We start from the raw sequence: 19,754 nt of genomic DNA on the forward strand, positions 1-19,754 counted from the left end.
ATAACGTAGGCCAAAATTGTTTTAAAAGAGAAGTTCGGGAATTGAAAAAAAAAAAAAAAAAACAATTATACTTACCTAGGTGAATGCAGCATCGGTTAGATGCTGCATCTGTCCCCCACCACCTCTATGACTGAGAACCAAGTGATCAAACATCACTGATCGCTCAATAGGAAGTAGCAATATGGGTAGGTGACAATGATAAGGAAATGGCACCAACATCCTTATCGATGTAAGTAAGCCACGTTCTCCCCCGGCATATACTATCACTTTATATTAGCACATTTTTAGTAATCACTTTTGCCCATGGTTTCCATCCGTTTCCCAGATGCTAACCATCTTATCTATCACTATCCACACTATTTTATCACTATCCACACTATTTTATTACTCACAACCCCTCCAGTTCATCTCTCCACCCAGCACACTCACCTTTTCAACCCCCCCCCCCTTTCCAATCTTACCCCCCCCCATCCTTTCTTTCCCCCTCCCTTTTCCCCTACCTTCCCTAATTGTCATTTCCTATCCCTTCCTTTTTTTCCCTTTTCCTAGTCCTCTCTCCGCCCCCTTCCCCCACTCCCTTTCACTTAAACTATTTTTTATAGTAGATTTATTTAAAACATTTTTTCCACTTAGGATATTCTAATTTATTAATTCCTGCACTATTCTGTTGGCTAGATTCCAGACGAACAAATTTTTCGGGCCCTATTTGGCATCTTCTTATGTGCACTACCCAGTGATGGTTTTTCTTGACTTGACATTGAGTCACAGGCAAAAGATATTCATATGGGTGAGAGATTGGTGATGCACATGGTATTCGACAGCCTACACTACCGTACCATTATTATTTTTATTTCCTATTATATTTTTTGTATTGTATTCAAAGTCAATGTAATGTTTTTAATTTTGTTTTGTTCTATGCAGTGTTAAATCTAATTGTCTTTAAAACATCCCCTGATGAGCTCAGAGTGGCGAAACATGTCCGGACAATCACTCCAATGCTATTGCAGATTGATTAAATTTTGTCATCTGCTTTGAATTCTAGATGTTTCTTTGGACATGTGCATATAACTTATACCCAAAAACTTTTTAACTATATCTTGTATGTAGCAATAAAAACCTTGTTATTTTTTTATACATATTGTGGAGTATTGAAATTACTTCTGCTTTTTTGCCGGCACCCTCAAAAATCCCGCCAAAATTTTCCCTTGTCATTACTGATCGCTTAGTTCTCCCCCTCCGCTTTTAGCAGAGAGCCATGACTGTCAGTCAACCGCTTTCTCTTCTCCCCCCAAGCGGTCACTGGAGGTCTGGGCTGTGCAGTGGGTGGGAGCGGCCGGCTCCGACTCTCAGCAGCATGCTGCTAGCCCAGGGATCTGGGTGGATCCCCACATTAAAGTTGGGACTAATCCAGAGTCTGGACTGGCTGAGTGACGTCAGCTGACAGCGGACTTTAGCCGCTGTCGGCTGAAAACAGGTTACAGGAGAGCAGAACTAAGTGCACAACTGTAACCCACAGAAGAACTAGGGCCAAAAGAGCTTTGAAGCCTTACTTCTCCTTTAAAAGAAGCCTTTATGTCACAGCCACTGTCATCTTCGGCATCAGGAGAGGTGATACACTGCAGCCTGAAAGAACAGGACAACACTCCCTCCCATGGCACTAATGGTCCCAACAGCTGCTCTGTTACTCCAATAACATAGGACAGAGCCATCACAGGCTGTAGAAGATTTTAATAAGGCTGTTTTAATGCAGTTTTGGTATACATTGTTTTAATTAAAAGGGAGCCCTGACTGGTAGGCAAGTTTAGCACACTATGCTGCTATACCCATATGGGACAGCATAGTGTGTTTTTTAGTTAAGGGGAACTTATACATTGAAGAGGCTCCTAATGGCAGATACAAAGGGGCTGAATATCGGGCGGTTTAACAGAAACTGGCTGACATTCGGCCCGTTTGTACAGCAGCCTGTTCGGCCTCTGTCGAATGGGTATACTGGAAAAACAGCTACCGATTGGGACCCAATCAGCACTCGCAGCCAATGGCTGTGAGCGTTGACTGGTGTGTTCTGGAGGGGGGGGCAGCTCCCTTGTCAAAACACACTAGCTCAGTGGGGAGATCACTGTTCTAACATTGCATAGTTTGCAAGTTGTTTTTTTTCGTTCAGCCTGCTGGGTTGAACGGAAAAAAAAACTGCCTATGTGTACCAGGCTTAAGCCTCAATAACTGTATCTGCTTCTGATCAAATCTAATTAGCAAATTTACAGATTATTGGAAGTCCCAATTTCACAAATCACCTGTAAATCTGAATGCAGGTATCTTGGCTCATTGAATAAGATACTGAATGCCATTATATCACCAAGGACGGCCTTTATTTTACCAAGTAATATGCGCAACAACACAATAGAGAGACCAAAAGAACACAGAAAAGTGGGCACCCCTGTGTTTCCTAACATAATGTAAGACAGCAGGCTTCTCTGGGTGCTTTTTTTTGTCAATGTATACCAAATTGTCACTACATATTGTCTATATTATAAGACCTAACTTATCAATAATCTTACTAGACACAAGAACAAACAGTCCCTCCCGTTGGATCATTATCTGCTTTGAAAAATGTGGGATGGAAAACCTGGTTGTAAAAGACTACATTTGTAGGGTCATTCTGGAATAGTTCCTGTGAGATCTGAAAGTATACAAGTGGTGCTGAACCTCTTGGGCTGTGAGATCCGGTCATATACTTGAAAATAAAAGGAACACCCAAAAGACATTTTGGATGCCCTGGTCACAGCTGAATAGCTTTGATAAGAACTTCATGAAGAATTCTGAGGCACAGGGTGCATTGGCTAACTGGTAATTTCAGCAAATCATCAGACTGGAGACCTATTTTTTACTTTCAGCATTGGTAGGTACTGGTGTATGATGAAACCTACTTTTAATATCATTATATTCAAGACAAACACAAATTTCTACTTATAGGACTAAGGATGCATTTACATCTGAGCAGAACAATTTTCAAGTGCTTTTACTTGAGCATTTTGTGCATGTATATGAGCATTTTAGAAGTGTATTTCAAATGTTTTGTATTCAAGCTTCAGATATTTTTGTTTTAGCCCATTTCCAATTTAAAGCACTAGGAGAAGTCCACTTACAGGTCTGAAAAGAGCCTGAATACGACTGAAGAAAATTATTGATTTGAGTCTTTACAGGCATTCTCACTGAAGTCTATGGGGGCAAAAAAGCTCAAATATGTCTCAAAAGTAGTTCTTGTAACTTAGAGAGCCAGGCATCAAGTTACAGGTACCTGGGCGCTCATATGTGAATGGCCACCATTTAATTACGCAGGATTTTGTTTGTTGAATCTTTTAACTCTCAAGTGTGAATGGAGCCTCAGGGGTTTTATTTGGATGCATCTAACATAACCCACCACTCTAAGCCAGTGTTTCTCAACCAGGGTGTCCTGAGGAGTAATCAGGGGTGCCGTGGCAACAGCCCGATCTGAGCGATCCTGTTAGCTCCAGTGCTACAGGAGTGAGAGAGTACTTTTAACTCTTGTATACAGGAGGCAGAGATCTGTGCCCACACCTCCCCCCACGCTCTGCCCCTCCTCTGTACTCACGCTGGCAAAACAGGGAGCTAAGCTGGCTGCCCGACCGCATCCTACCAATCGATTACATCATCCGTTGCTATGGACTTGCCGGCAAGAATACAGAGAGGAGCAGAATGTGGGGAAGGTACGGGCTGAGCGTCTGCCTCCTCTGTACACAAGAGTTAAGAGTGCTCTCTTCCTCCTGTAGCACAGGGGTTACCAGAGGATCGCTCAGACGTGAATGTACAGGAAGGTGAGGAGCTAGGGGGAGGTTGGGGGTTATAGAAAGCACAACCCACACCCCCTCCTGGCTTTGGGGGGGGGGGGTGTTGGTAAGATTTGGGGGGGGATATGCTCAGAGGGGGGATTTTTCCCATACTGCACAAATATATGCTGCCTTTTGCAGATGCGCATGGGTGCCATTAAATTTAATGACCCCCTACGCATCTAGCAAATGCATGAATGCTTATGCCTAATAAAACGCATGGTACTGTAGTACCATGTGTTTTGGTGCTGCGCAATTTTAAAAATCATGTTGGCACCCTTTTGCGTGTTCCACACACATAGAGCAGCTCATTAAAAAATGCAACGTGCGGGAACGCGCAAAAAAAGCACGTGCGCTCAGATGCAACTCCTGGTGTGAAGACACCCTCAGACTGGCATGCCCCAGGATTGTGTGCAATTCTAAAGGGTCCCTTGACTGAAAGAGGTTGAAAAACACTGCTCTAGGCTTGCTGATACTTATATAAACAGATTGCCCTGTCAAGTAAAGAAAATGATCAAATGTTGGGACAGCATCCCACATACTATGCACTGCTGCTGCTAAGCCACTCGTGCTTGGTCTTTGCTTGTGGATCTTCATTTTCCCAGCAGCCAGCAGAACAGAACAAAGCACACTGGTCTGACAAAGTTCAAGCAGATGTTTCTATGTGGAAAGCATGATCATCTCTTCAACTCCTGGGGACATACTTGTTATCAGCACACTATGAGAACTCTTCCTATCATTTAGCAGTTTGTGTGATTATGCAGGGAAGGCACATAAACTGTGTGACCAAAAATAAACGTTAAAAGACATTTTGTTTATATCTACAGATGCCCCTTATCTGCATAGGCAGTTTTGTGGTTAAGGTGAACGATCACTTTAAATATGAATACCAAGTGAACGAGATTTTAAATGTCACATTATTTCCTAAAACAAAATGCAATAAACAATCCCATAAATCAACACTGCAGATGATAGGCTTTACAATAGCCAACATAAACGAATCTAAAGCTAAAGAGTACTTTGTATTAAAGCAGTATTAAACCCAAAGGCAAACATGTATTCTATGGCAGCTTACCAATACTTAGATGTGATAGCTGCATTCGTTTTGTTTTTTTCTATTTTCCTTTGATGATCCAGCTAGTAAGTATGTTGTTTTTCAACAGAATAAGCTCTTCAGCGGAATGTATCAGTTACAGAGATGAGACAAATTATTTAACACTAGCAGGAGGAGGTTACAATGAACAATTTGGATTCAATTTGTTAGTGTATTTAACACTGCTAGTACATCTAGTACACTAGTTATACTAGCCGATACAACACTCCCCCTCCCACCCAAGATTGACAAAGCTACTGTGCCTCCCGGGCTCATTTCTCCAGAGTTGTGTCTCTCTAATACAGGTGGTGTGTTACTGGCCAGATCACTAGGTAACAACACAGGGTAAAAAGACTAAAAAAGAAAACGAATGCATCCACCACATCTAATAATTAGTAAGCTGCAAAATATTACATTTTTGTTTTGGGTTTAATGTTGCTTTAGGCCTCGTTCACACCTATGCATTTTTTAGTGCATTTTCAGTTTTGCAGAAACACACCACAGTCCATTTAACATGGTTTCCTATGGGTCACGTTCACATCTGTGCATTTTATGGAAAGGGCCAGGGACTTTTTTTCCGGTTTTTGGTTCCATAGATTTCAATGGATCAAAAACGTGTATTAAAAAATGCACCTGGAATATGCAAACTGCAACTTGCAAAGGTGTGAACCAGGCCTTAATCCACTGTATTAAAAAATACAAAACTAAAAAGTACTTCTTCCTGAAGAATAAGTCAGCAAAGGGTCCTGTCTGTAAAATATCTACCTTTGCATCAGCAACATAAAGCTCTAGCCCAGCATTGCTATCATAAGACTACTCACTGGGGTTGAGTTACTAAAGGCACATACTGTAGGTTGTGCAAATTGCAATGGAATTGAATATGGTGAAGTTTTACTGTGCAAAGAATACCCAATCATGTGCAAGGTAAATAAAAACAGCATTTGTACTTGCACATGATTGGATGATGGAAGTTAGTGGAGCTTTACCTCATTCGCTAAATTCTGGGGCAAATCCCCCTGCAAAGAGTAACTTCCTTTGCAAAGTGATAAAGAAAAACAACAGTGCGCTAAACTCAACCTCCTATTTGTGATACAGTGGTAATAATACACAAAATATACAACCCCTGGCAAAAATTGTGGAATCACCAGTCCCTGAGGATGTTCTTGCAGTTGTTTATTGTTGTGGAAAAAAAGCAGATCACAGACATGGCCAAAAACTAAAGGCATTTCAAATAGCAACTTTCTGGCTTTAAGAAACACTAAAAGAAATCAAGAAAATAATTGTGGTGGCCAGTAACAGTTAGATTTATAGAACAAGCACAAGGGAATAAATTATGGAATCACTCAATTCTGAGGAAAAAATTATGGAATCATCCTGTAAATTTTCATTACAAACACTAACACCTGCATCAGATTAAATCTGCTTGTTAGTATGTAGGTAAAGAGGGTAAATCATCACGCAGTGTTGCACAAGATGTTGGTTGTTCACAGTCGGCTGTGTCTAAAACATAGACCAAATACAAACAACATGGGAAGGTGGTTAAAGACAAGCATACTGGTAGACCAAGGAAGACATCAAAGCGTCAAGACACAAAACTTAAAACAATATGCCTTGAAAACAGAAAATGTACAACAAAACAAATGAGGAACAAATGGGAGGAAACTGGAGTCAACATCTGTGACCGAACTGTAAGAAACCGCCTAAAGGAAATGGGATTTACATACAGAAAAGCTAAAAGAAAGCCATCTCTTAACACCTAAACACAAAAAAACAAGGTTACAATGGGCTAAGGAAAGACAATGATGGACTGTGGATAATTGGATGAAAGTCATATTCAGTGGTGAATCTCGAATCTGCATTGGGCAAGGTGATGATGCTGGAACTTTTGTTTGGTGCCGTTCCAATGAGATTTATGCAGACGACTGTCTGAAGAAAACATGCAAATTTCCACAGTCAATTCTGATATGGGGCTGCATGTCAGGTAAAGGCACTGGGGAGATGGCTGTCATTAAATCTTCAATAAATGCACAGGTTTACATTGAAATGTTGGACACTTTTCTTATCCCATCTATTGAAAGGATGTTTGGGGATGATGAAATCATTTATCAAGATGATAATGCATCCTGCCATAGAGCAAAAACTGAAAAAATTCCTTGAGGAAAGACACATAAGGTCAATGTCATGGCCTGCAAACAGTCCGGATCTCAATCCAATTGAAAATCTGTGGTGGAAGTTAAAGAAAATGGTCCATGACAAGGCTCCAACCTGCAAAGATGATTTGGCAACAGCAATCAGAGAAGGCTGGAGCCAGATTGATGAAGAGTACTGATTATCACTCATTAAGTCAATGCCTCAGAGACTGCAAGTAGTTATAAAAGCCAGAGGTGGTACAACAAAGTACTAGTGATGTGTTGGAGTGTTATTTTGTGTGTTTGTTTTTCATGATTCCATCATTTTTTCCTCAGAATTAAGTGATTCCATAATTTATTCCCTGTGCTTGTTCTATAAATCTAACTGTTACTGGCCACCACAATTATTTTTCTTGATTTCTTTTAGTGTTTCTTAAAGCCAGAAAGTTGCCATTTGAAATGCCTTTAGTTTTTGGCTGTGATCTGTTTTTTTTCTACAACAATAAACAACTGAAGGAACATCCTCAGGGACTGGTGATTCCATCATTTTTGCCAGGGGTTGAATATACTTATGTACACTTGCTGAAATCCTCCGTGACAAAATAATAATCAAATTATTAAACTGAAAAAGTTTACTGATAAAGTAATCAAATTAATTCCTCCGTGTAAAAGCAATAATCAAAGGAAGCCACTGGATAGTCTGTTCACAGCGGTCTTACTATCAATCAATCCCTCACTCAGAGTCCTGCCGACTCCTTTCATTTTTCAGTGTTCTTTCAGGGTTTCAGTGTGTAATGGTTCTCACATGAAAAACAAGAGAAAAGCACATCATTGCGCAATGCTATTTGTGATAAATTCTCCAAAGGGTAAGTGATTGCACTCACATTTATTGATAAACAACCAGCACATATACAACCATCAGACGCTTATATCGAGTATCTCCTCACTCCGCACCTAGTATGCACAAGCACCATAGATGTCGTCACTAGGCTCCTCCCGACACGTTGCGTCACATGACTTTTTCACTTTTTTGACCCTTGAAAAAGTCACGTGACATGTGACGCAAAGCGTCAGGAGGAGCCTAGCGATGACATCTATGGTGCTTGTGCATACTAGATGCGGAGTGAGGAGATACTCGATATAAGCGTCTGATCGTTGTATATGTGCTGGTTGTTTATCAATAAATGTGAGTGCAATCACCTACCCTTTGGAGAATTCATTACAAATAGCATTGCGCAGTGATGTGCTTTTCTCTTGTTTTTATGTGGGAACCATTACACACTGAAACCCTGAAAGAACACTGAAAATTGAAAGACGCCAGCAGGACTCCGAGTGAGGAATTGATTGATAGTAGGACTGCTGTGAACAGACTATCCACACACAGGCTATCCACACTCAGGTGGCTTCCTTTGATTATTGCCTTTACACGGAGGAATTCATTTAATTACTTTATCACTAAACTCTTTCAGTTTATTAATTTGATTATTATTTTGTCACAGAGGATTGCAGTACTCTAAGTGTATATAAGTATATATATTTTGTGTATTATTATCACAAATAGGAGATTGAGTTTAGCGCACTGTTGTTTTTCTTTATCACTTCTCATATGGTGTCAGAACACTATTTTTAATGGTTGCAGCTTGATTCATTTATTTATCTGCTATTTTTTGCCAATTTTAGATATTCAGTCTTTTATCTTACCCTTGCAAAGTAAACAGTCTATTAGTCTTTATTAAGTCAACCCCACTGCCTTCACTGGGACTGACAGTTTTGACAGGAAGCAGTAGTGCAAGCAGTAAGAGAAGGTGGCAATAAGTAGTTCACGGAGCAGCAATATTTATTTGGGAGCTGCAAAGATAACTACAATTACCCAGACTTACAGCTGAAGTTTAATTTGCTCATATTTTGCATTCCCTGTTCCCCCTCAACAAGCTAACAGCATTTTTAATAAACCCTGTTTTCATTAAATACCTTAATTTTCACCATGTGATGTCATCACTGGGTATCTGTGAATCTCTATGCTGAACCTCCATGATTGGCAGAACTGAGATACAATCCATATAAGGGGTGGGTCAGGAACAGTAAGGCTGGAGAGGAAAGCGCTGGATGTCCTCCAGGTAGGAGATGAGATGGGCTCTATCTAAATTACTGCAGCACCTAAGCACACCACATCTAAGGAGTGGTAAGCTGAATTAATGACATTCTTGTTCTTGGTTTCAGCTAATCTGTAAAGCTTTAGTGGAAAACACACATCTAATGTGATTACACATGAAATATTTAAATACTGTACACTTCTCACCTCTTGGTCCCAGTAAATTATCTATATATCCATTTACAGCTTTGTCCAAGGTCTCCATGATTGCAATCTAAAAATTAAAAGAAAAAAAGAAATGTTGAAATCAGCGCAAATAAATGAATATACCTGCAGACTCAACTTCGAAGATAAAGATATACTTGAATAGCTGATTTCATCAATTTATTTACTAAATTGGGGGTATTTATCAATAAATGATGTATCGAGAACACCACGCTATCAAACAAATGCTGTTTTAAGCAATTCTGTTCACACAAGCATAGCTGGAGGAAGACAGCTCACACATGAAGTCAGTTGAAACCTTTGCTAATACCAGTGTACACTTTAGTAGCTTGTGAAATCGATGGCACAACCTTACAAAACTAGGAGTCTACTGTAAGCAGAAGTGTAGACCGATATAAAATACTCCCATTACACCTAGTTATGTATTCATTAAGGCCCCTTTCACAATTGTGAGACTTGAAAGCCACGCAATTTTGTGACCGCGATTTTGACAAGACAGTCGTACGACTGTGGATCTGACTTTGCCCTGTGATTTGAAGTCCGACATGCGTCCGACTTCAGTAAACAGGGATCTGACTTTGATCCCCAATACCAGGCACTGTCTGGTATGAATCTTTAGGGGGAACTCCACGCACAATGTAAAAAACAAAAAGGCATGGATTCCCCCTCCAAGAGCATTCCAGGCCCTTCGGTCTGGCATGGATTTTAAGGGGAACCCCCATGCCAAAAAAACTGTGTGGGGGCCCCCCCCACAATCCGTACCGGACCCTTATCCGAGGCAGGTCAGGAAAGGGGGTGGGGACGAGTGAGCGCCCCCCCCCCCTCCTGAACAGTATTAGGCCACATGCCCTCAACATGGAGGGGTGAGTGCTTTGGGGCAGGGGAGCCCTGCGCCCCCCCACACCCACCCCAACGCACCTTGTCCCCATGTTGATGAGGACAAGGGCCTCTTCCCGACAACCCTGGCCATTGGTTGTTTGGGTTTGCGGGCTGGGAGTTTATCGGAATCTGGAAGCCTCCTTCAACAAGGGAGCTCCCAGATCCCAGCCCCCCGCCTTATGTGAATGAGTATGGGGTACATTGTACCCCTACCCATTCACCTAAAAAAAAACTGTCAAAAATAGAACACAGTTCACAGGTTTTTAAAGTAATTTATTAGGCAGCTCCAGGGTCTCTTCTGACTTCTTCTCCCCTCTCCGGCTCTTCTCCCTCTTCCAGCGACGTCTTCGAGCTGCTGACTGATAATCAGCAGCTCTCTGCTAGGGAACCAGTGAGAACCGAGCGATCAGCAGTGATCGCTCGGTTTTCAGTCTTAGAGCCGGTGGGGGACCAATGCTTCATCCACCTAGGCAAAGGCATACTTCTCTTTTAACCACTTTCCGCCCGGCCTATAGCAGATTGACGGCCGGGCGGTGGTTCCGTTATCCTGACTGGGCGTCATATGACGTCCAGCAGGATAACATGCCGCCGCACGCCCGTGGATCGCGGCGATCGGTGTGGAGTGGTCTGTCAGCTTTTTACCATGTGATCAGCCGTGTCCAATTACGGCTGATCACGATGTCAATAGGAAGAGCCGTTGATCGGCTTTTCCTCACTCGCGTCTGACAGACGCGAGTAGAGGAGAGCCGATTGGCGGCTCTTCTGGCAGGGGGGGTCTTCGCTGATTGTTTATCAGCGCAGCCCCCCCTCAGATGACCACACTGGACCACCAGGGATCGCCACTAGGACCACCAGGGAAGGGGGCAACATGTGGATTGCCAGGTATGTACCCTATGGCCATCCACATGTGCCCAATCTGTGCCAATCAGTGCCCACAAATGGGCACTGATTGGCACTATTACATTGCAGTGATGCCCAGCAATGCCACCCTTAGGGGCATCAGTGCCACCAATCAGTGTCATCAGTGCCACACATCAGTGTCCATCAGTGCCACCTATAAGTACCCATCAGTGCCACCCATAAGTACCCATCAATGCCACCTACGATTGCACATCAGTGCCACCTATGAGTGCCCATTGGTGCCACCTATGAGTGCCCATTGGTGCCACCTATGAGTGCCCATCGGTGCCGCATACCAGTGCCACCTATCAGTGCCACCTATCAGTGCCCATCAGTGCCGCCTATCAGTGCCCATCATCAGTGCCTGTCCGTGCCACCTCATCGGTGCCCATCAGTGCCGCCGTAACAGTGCTCATCATTGCAGCCATATCAGTGCCCGTCATTGAAGAAGAAAACGTACTTATTTACAAAAATTTTTAACAGAAACAAAGAAAAACTTGTTTTTTTTCAAAATTTTCTTTTTTTATTTGTTGCGCAAAAAATAAAAACCGCAGAGGTGATCAAATACCACCAAAAGAAAGCTCTATTTGTGGGAACAAAATGATAAAAAAATAGTTTGAGTACAGTGTAGCATGACCGCGCAATTGTCATTCAAATTGCGACAGCGCTGAAAGCTGAAAATTGGCTTGGGCGGGAAGGTGTCTAAGTGCCTGGTATTGAAGTGGTTAACTAAATCAGCTCCAGAAGATTTCACCCCCTTCTTGACCAGGCCATTTTATGCTATTCAGCATTGTGCTCCTTTAACTGGCAATTGCTCAGTCATGCAACACTATACCCAAATGTAATCTATATCATTTTTTCACACAAACAGAGCTTTCTTTTGGTGGTATTTGATCACCACTGGGTTTTTACTTTTTTTGCAATATAAATAATAAAAAAAAATTTCTTCATAAATTTAGGCCAAAATGTATTCTGCTACAGGTCTTTGGTAAAAAAAATAAATCCCAATAAGTGTATATTATTTAGTCTGTATGAAAGTTATCGTCTCTACAAACTATAGTATATATTTAAAAATTGATCAATTCTGATGTGCTGATGGCTTATCTAATTTCTTGAGGCCCTTAAAATGCCAGAACAGTACAAATACCCACAAACAACCTTTTTTTTTGGAAAGTAGACAATCTGAGGTATTTAGTAAGGCATGACAAGTTTTTTGAAGATGTCCGTTTTTTTTACAATTTTTTTGAAAATAAAGAAATTGGATAAAAAAAAAAGTATCATTTTTTAAATTTTATTTTTACATACTGTCACCAGTGCAGTATAGTGTCATCATATGACTGGTGTGGTGGTGATCCGGGGTACTGACTAGTCAGGCGCTTAAAAAATAATAAAAAAAAACAAAAACATTTTAATTTAATATTTTATACATATTTTTTACATCCTTTCATCGAAGTAGTTTAGTGTCACCATGGTAACACTGTACTACTCTGGGGGAGGGGGTTATTGGGATTTTGTTTACACTTTGCTGTTACAATGAAGATCATTGTAACAGCAAACTTTTCAACTGTCATAATTGGGTTACATTCATGACAGCAGTGATCACTAGCTACAGCTAATCACATGGTGCAAGGTACTGTGATTGGCCCAGGTATCATGTGATAGCTGTGGGCCAATCACAGCATAGGAAATACAGCAGTTATGAATGAATTTATTCATAACAGCTTTGTTAACATTGTGATCACTGGGCCTGAGTACCGGGATCCGCAATCTTCTGTATCTGGTGGACACAACGTTTGTGGGGGGGTGCCCATCATAGGTACTATTTTTAAATAGTACCTCAGTGAGCCTTTATATCAGTATCCTATAATACCCTGTACAGTAAGGAGAGGAGTAGCAGTGCTGTATACAAAGCAGGGTTAACTACATTGCATAATGCATAAAGATCTGGCTGACCAAGCTGTATGGCTTTAACCACTTAAGCCCCGGACCATTTTGCTGGCCAAAGACCAGAGCACTTTTTGCGGTTCGGCACTGCGTCGCTTTAACTGACAATTGCACGGTCTTGCGACGTGGCTCCCAAACAAAATTGATGTCCTTTTTTTCCCACAAATAGAGCTTTCTTTTGGTGGTATTTGATCAGCTCTGCGGTTTTTATTTTTTGCGCTATAAACAAAAATAGAGCGACAATTTTGAAAAAAAAAAAAAAAACGTATTATTTTTTACTTTTTGCTGTAATAAATATCCCCAAAAAATCTATAAAAAAAACATTTTTTTTCCTCAGTTTAGGCCGATACGTATTCTTCTACATATTTTTGGTAAAAAAAAATTGCAATAAGTGTTTATTGATTGGTTTGCGCAAAAGCTATAGCGTCTACAAAATAGGGGTTAGTTTCATGGCATTTTTATTAATAATTTTTTTTTTTACTAGTAATGGCGGTGATCTGCGATTTTTATTGTGACTGCGACATTATGGCGGACACATCAGACAATTTTGACACATTTTTGGGACCATTGTCATTTTTACAGTGATCAGTGCTATAAAATTTCACTGATTACTGTAAAAATGACACTGGCAGTGAAGGGGTTAACCACTAGCTGACTGGGAAGGGGTTAAGTGTGTCCTAGGGAGTGATTCTAACTGATCACCGTCCCCGATTACAGGGAGCTATGATCAGTGACAGTGTCACTAGGCAGAACAGGGAGATGCTTGTTTGCATTAGCATCTCCCCGTTCTTCAGCTCCGTGAGATGATAGCAGGTATCCCCGCAGACATCAAGTCCGCAGGACCCGCGACCCTACTCACGGAGCTTACAGCAGGGTCACGCTCCATGGCGGCAAATTCAAAGGGACGTACAGGTACGCCCATTTGCGCAGCCGCGCCATTCTGCCAACGTATATGTACATGTGGCGGTCTGCAAGTGGTTAAAGCTGAAGTTTAGCTAAAAATGATTTTACACCCTACAGCTTTAGTGTTGTGCTGCAGGCCTGCAGACAGCTGGATCCTGGAGAAATCTTCACTGCGGGGCTGCTGGTCCTCTTCCTGGCTCTGAGTGTCTGGTGTGCAGGGGCCTAATATCTGTAGACCCCTTTCACACTGAGGCGCTTGTAAACTGCCAGTAAAACACTGAGCGCTTTGTAAGAGCTTTTCAGGCGCTTTTCAATAGCTTTCCATTCATTTCAATGGAGAGGGCCGTTTTTTTCACCACCCTGCCAGCACACTGCTCCAGTGTGAAAGCATTCATTGATTTTAATGGAAATAGGTTTTCGTAAGCTTTTCAGGCGTTTTCTTTTAGCGTGAAAGCGCCTGAAAAGCATCTCAGGGTGAAAGGGGTCTTAGGTCCCTGGGCAAAATTTTACAGAAAAAGTTTCTAACAGGTACCCCCTCCCTTCTCATCCGCTCAAAAAACTTTTCATTGCTTTCACTGCATGTAACACAATCTGTAAATGGGGGAGAACATTCTATTACTCTTAAGACTGTCCACCATTCATACATCATGTCATAGGCAGTGAAAGCAATGAAAGAAATTTACTTAATGGGCGGTACTGCAGCCGAACATGACCCATTCGATTGAATGGGGCTATGCAGCAACTGCATGCAGGGTGGTGGTGCAGGCCTTTCATGGTTAAAACAGGTGCTGAGAAAGCAACATATCCTCCCCCAGCTGCCTGTCAACTGCCTTCTGAAAAGCAGTCCACTGCCGATTCCTTTTCAGAGTGGCAGCAAGGGCTGCCGCAAATGTGAACAAGCCCTAAGGATCACACAAGCATTTCCTGTACACTGTGATTTTCTTAAAGCTAAACTCTGGGCAAAAATAAAAGTTACCCTTGCAGTGGGGCTGTGCCTGCACTGTAAGGTTTAAGGGCCAGTTTTTGTCTAGGGGAGAGCTGAAGGCAAGATATACTTACCTGATCCTCCCCACAGAAGATCGGTCCCTGTGGCTCCTGCACAACCCCCCCCCCCCCGCTCTAGCAGTCTGGGGTCCTGACGTCATTAAGCCCACAGCAGGCTCCATAGACCTGCTATGGATGTGAGGATTCCAGGAACAGTCCACCACTGGATTGTGGGGAGCGCCGTTTGCCAGTGGAGCAGAGGATCAAGTGAGTATAAGGCTTTCTCCAACTTTCTGCCCTCTAGACCAGTGGTCTCCACACTGTGGCCCTTTGTTTGCCTTTATCTGGCCCTTGGGGCACCATGCTATTCAATGACACCGATGAAGGGGCACCATTGTACCTTGAATACCAACCATGGGGCACCGTTCCTCCCTCTGATGCTAACAACAGGGCACTATTCCCTCCACTAAAACAAATAATAGAGCACTGTTTATTCTCAGTGCATTTTCTAATCCCACTGGCCACAGGCTGGCCCACCTAAAACCTCAAGGAGAGTAAACTGGCCCTTTGTTCAGAAAGTTTGGAGACCCCTGCTCTAGACAAAAGGAGCACTTAACCCTTGCAGTGTGGGCACAGCCACACTGCAAGGAAAAACGTTTTTTTTTTTTTTTTGCCCGCTGTTGGGCTTTAATTGAAATCCTGTAGAACAGATTTCCTTTGTCAAGCTGATTAAGTCAATACCAGCTCCAGCATAGCCTTCTGTGTAAATGACTCTCCTGTGACATGAGCTGGAAAGGGAGCAGTTCAAAGAGTGCTTTCAGAGCTGGAATCAAAGGGAGAGCACTTACCCACTTCATCACAATGATTCAGAAGACCTCACTGATTGTCGGCAAATGGTTTACATTTGCTACTTATTATCTACCAGCCCAACAGAAAGTTATATTGAGGACATTTTAGGTCATAATGTTTAAAATATTCAATACTTTCTCTGTATCGAGTCAAAAACAGATAATCTGTTATCCAAAGCTTAAGTCAATATTAGTTGCCTGATCATTACTAACAACATATACAAATGGACTTATTTGCCAAAATTCTTCTAGTTGCTCTTGTGCTAAATACACTGCTGAATACGTTCAGTATATGTGAGCTGCTTGTCTTCAAAAAGGATTTGCCGTTCTGTTCAGCCAATCTTCAGATTCACACACCACTGTCACTGTCTCACTGTCCAGCAAGGCAAACGGCTAAAGTTTTAGAATGCCAGCCAAGGGTTCAGATTTGTCCCTCAATACACTCTGGTCTCCAATGAAGACATTTTCTATAATATAGAAGTCTCTTAGAAAGTTATAAAAGACAAACCTTAACCCTGGCTGCATTTAAACCTCTACCTGTTTGCTAAGAGTTCAGCTTTAAATATAGTTCTATAACATCGTATGGGGAAGACATAGACAACGAATGTGCAAAGTGTAAAAGTACCATTAAAGCAGTATTAAGTTCTTTTCACACTTGTGGGACAACAAAGTCATGCAACTTGCATTGCGACTTTACAGTGCAGCTTTGATCTGACTTTACATTCTCTGGATCAAAGTAGCATCACAAGTCAGACCAAAGTAGTGCAGGAATCGTTTCTGAAGTCACGGCGACTTCTGTAGTGTCAGTAGGAACGGCACTCATAGAAATACATTGAATTTCACATGTCATGTGAATTGGAGTCTAACATGTTGGATACCAAGTCGCACAAGTGTGAAAGGAGTCTCAAACTCAAAAGCAAACATTTGTTATAGTGCAGCTTACCAGTCCTCTGCTTTAGTTTTCTTTTTTAGACTTTGCTTCCCTTATTTTACCCAGTAAGTCTGTTGTTTTCCAACAGAATAAGCTCTCCTGTAGATATAGCAGTTAGAGGCATGAGACAAACCATTACCACTGACAGGGGAGCTTATAATGATTATTATTTTTAAACAGGATTTATATAGTGCCAACAGTTTGCGCATCACTTTACAACATGAGGGCAGACAGTACAGTTACAATACAAATCATCTTTAATTTACTCATGTAAAACCTTTATCCCAAAAGGAACAAAAACTGTTTGCTACCTATAAATTGTTAAGCTAGGTTCACATATATGTGGGTGCGGGAATGCGTGTAAATCATATACAGTCCCACACCCGTAGACAAAATGCGCTGTTATTTAGCAGATGTGTGGAGATGTTATTCGTTCCTAATGGCACGCCCACGCAACTGATTTAATCACCATGGTTTTTTTAAATTTTTTTGCTAAATTAATGAAAAAAAGATCGAAAATTTTGAAAAAAAATAAAAGTTTTTCATTGTTATAACATTTTGCAAACAGGTAATTTTTCTCTTTCACTGATGTGCACTGATGGACACTGATGAGGAAGCACAGATTGGCAGCACTGGTGGGCAATGATAGGCAGCACTGGTGGGACTGCACTGATAATCAGGACACTGATCATCGATGCCCTGAATATCAGTATCGATGCCCTTCTCAAACAAGCTGGTTATCGACTCTCCTCATGCTGTCAGCGTGAGGAAAGGAATGCCAATAACCAGCTTGTGTTTACATCATGATCGGCTGTGATTGGACACAGCTGATCACATGGTAAATGGGCGCTGTGATTGGCCCTTTACTCCGATCTGTGATCAGCTGTGTCCTAGAGACACAGAGATCACAGAGCACGCCGCAGTGGGCACGATCACGGGAGGAAGTCCTATGACGCCCTCCCAGAACTGGACGACCGCACTGTAGGTATCATCCGACTATAGTGCGGTTGACAAGTGGTTAAACCCAAAGCCAAAAATGTAATATATTGCAGATTACCAATCATTAGATGTGATGGCTGCATCCGTTTTCTTTTTTTTATGTTTTTTTTCTTTCCGTTTTCACACAGTGATATAGCCAGTAACACACCTCCTGTATTAGAGTGCCTCCACTCTGGATGAAGGAGCACAGAGGGCACATTTGGACAGCAGCATTGTCAGTCTGGGGGGAGGGGAGTGATTTAGATACACTAACAAACTAAAGCCAAACTCCAGCTCACAATGCAGTTAAACAAGCAGTTATAGCAAACAGTTTTTTTCCTTTTGGTATAAAGGTTTTACATAAAAGCTGATCATTGTAAGCACCCATCAGTGGTAAATGGTTTGTCTCAACACTGACTGCAACATTTGCAGGAGAGCTTGTTCTTTTGAAAAACAACAGACTTACTGGCTGGATCACCAGGTGAAAATAACACAAAAAAGCCTAAAAAAAAAAATGAATGCAGCCATCACATCTTAAAATTGGTACAGGGGGTCCCCGGGTTACAAACAAGTTAGGGACTGTAGGTTTGTTCTTAAGTTGAATCTGTTTGTAAGTCGGAACGGGTAAATTTTTTAAGTGTAGCTCCAGCCAAAAAAACTATTTTTGAGCTTTTTGGATAGCATAGGGAAGGGTTAACACCCCTGTAACATTTGTTTTGCTGTGTGTGCCCCTGTTCAGAAGATTTCACCTCACTTTCTGTCCCAATGACAATTGGATTTTGAAAATTTTGGGTTGTTGTGGAATAAAGCTTTGGTGATAAAGCATCAGTGGAGGTACCTTTTTCCCCATAATAGCTCTTACAGGAGTGAATTTCCCTTCCTAGGGGTCGATTTCCTCTCACTTCCTGTTGTTTCCCTCCGTTTGTAAGTAGGAGTTGTTTGTAAGTCGGATGTTTGTAACTAGGGGACCCCCTGTATTCTGAAAAATAATAAATGTTTGTTTTGGGGTTTAATACTGCTTTCAGGCTTAGTTCACACCCATGCAGTTTGATTTGATCCGTTCTGCAGTGCTTTTGCATTTTTGCACACGCTTTTTACATGTTTTTTAATGCGTTTTACATCTTTTATGCCAGGGGTCCTCAAACTTTTTAAACAGGGGGCCAGTTCACTATCGGTCAGACTGTTAGAGGGCCGGACTATAGTTCGGACGCGTTGTGATAAAAGTCCCGCCCTCCTCCTACCTAGACCAGCTTGTGGCTCATTCTATCTCAACACTCCAAATCAGTCCATCATATCTAAGGCACCCCAAAGTGGACCACCCTAACCACAGCACCCCAAAGAACCCCACACTAGCGGGATGCACAGGGGGGGGGGGGCAGTGGGGTGGAGGGGGGACTGCAGAGTGGTCAGAAGGACAGTGGGATGGACAGGGGGACAGTGGGATGGAGAGGGGGACAGTGGGATGGAGAGGGGGACAGTGGGATGGACAGGGGGACAGTGGGATGGAGAGGGGGACAGTGGGATGGACAGGGGGACAGTGGGATGGACAGGGGGACAGTGGGATGGACAGGGGGGACAGTGGGATGGACAGGGGGGACAGTGGGATGGACAGGGGGGACAGTGGGATGGACAGGGGGATGGAGAGGGGGACTGTGGGATGGACAGGGGGCAGTGAGATGGAGAGGGGGACAGTGGGATGGACAGGGGGAAAGTAGGATGGAGAAGGGGACTGTGGGATGGAGAGGGGGACTGTGGGATGGAGAGGGGGACTGTGGGATAGAGAGGGGGACTGTGGGATAGAGAGGGGGACTGTGGGATAGAGAGGGGGACTGTGGGATAGAGAGGGGGACTGTGGGGTGGACAGGGGGACTGTGGGATGGACAGGGGGACAGAGGGATGGACAGGGGGACAGAGGGATGGACAGGGGGACTGTGGGATGGACAGGGGGACAGAGAGGGGGACTGTGAGATGGACAGAGGGATGGACAGGGGGACTCTGGGATG

At 42.7% G+C, this 19,754-nt stretch overlaps 1 protein-coding gene across 1 annotated transcript in view; it reads right to left on the bottom strand.

Annotated features, from left to right (window-relative positions):
• ELOVL5 (ELOVL fatty acid elongase 5) overlaps positions 1–19,754 on the bottom strand; it is a 121,905-nt gene that overhangs the window by 91,913 nt on the left and 10,238 nt on the right. Inside the window, 1 exon segment of the mRNA XM_073626672.1 lies at positions 9,367–9,433. Within this exon segment, the coding sequence (XP_073482773.1) occupies positions 9,367–9,433 (67 nt within the window).

This window comes from Aquarana catesbeiana, linkage group LG04 (assembly GCF_042186555.1).
Source record: "Aquarana catesbeiana isolate 2022-GZ linkage group LG04, ASM4218655v1, whole genome shotgun sequence".
NCBI lineage: Eukaryota > Metazoa > Chordata > Amphibia > Anura > Ranidae > Aquarana > Aquarana catesbeiana.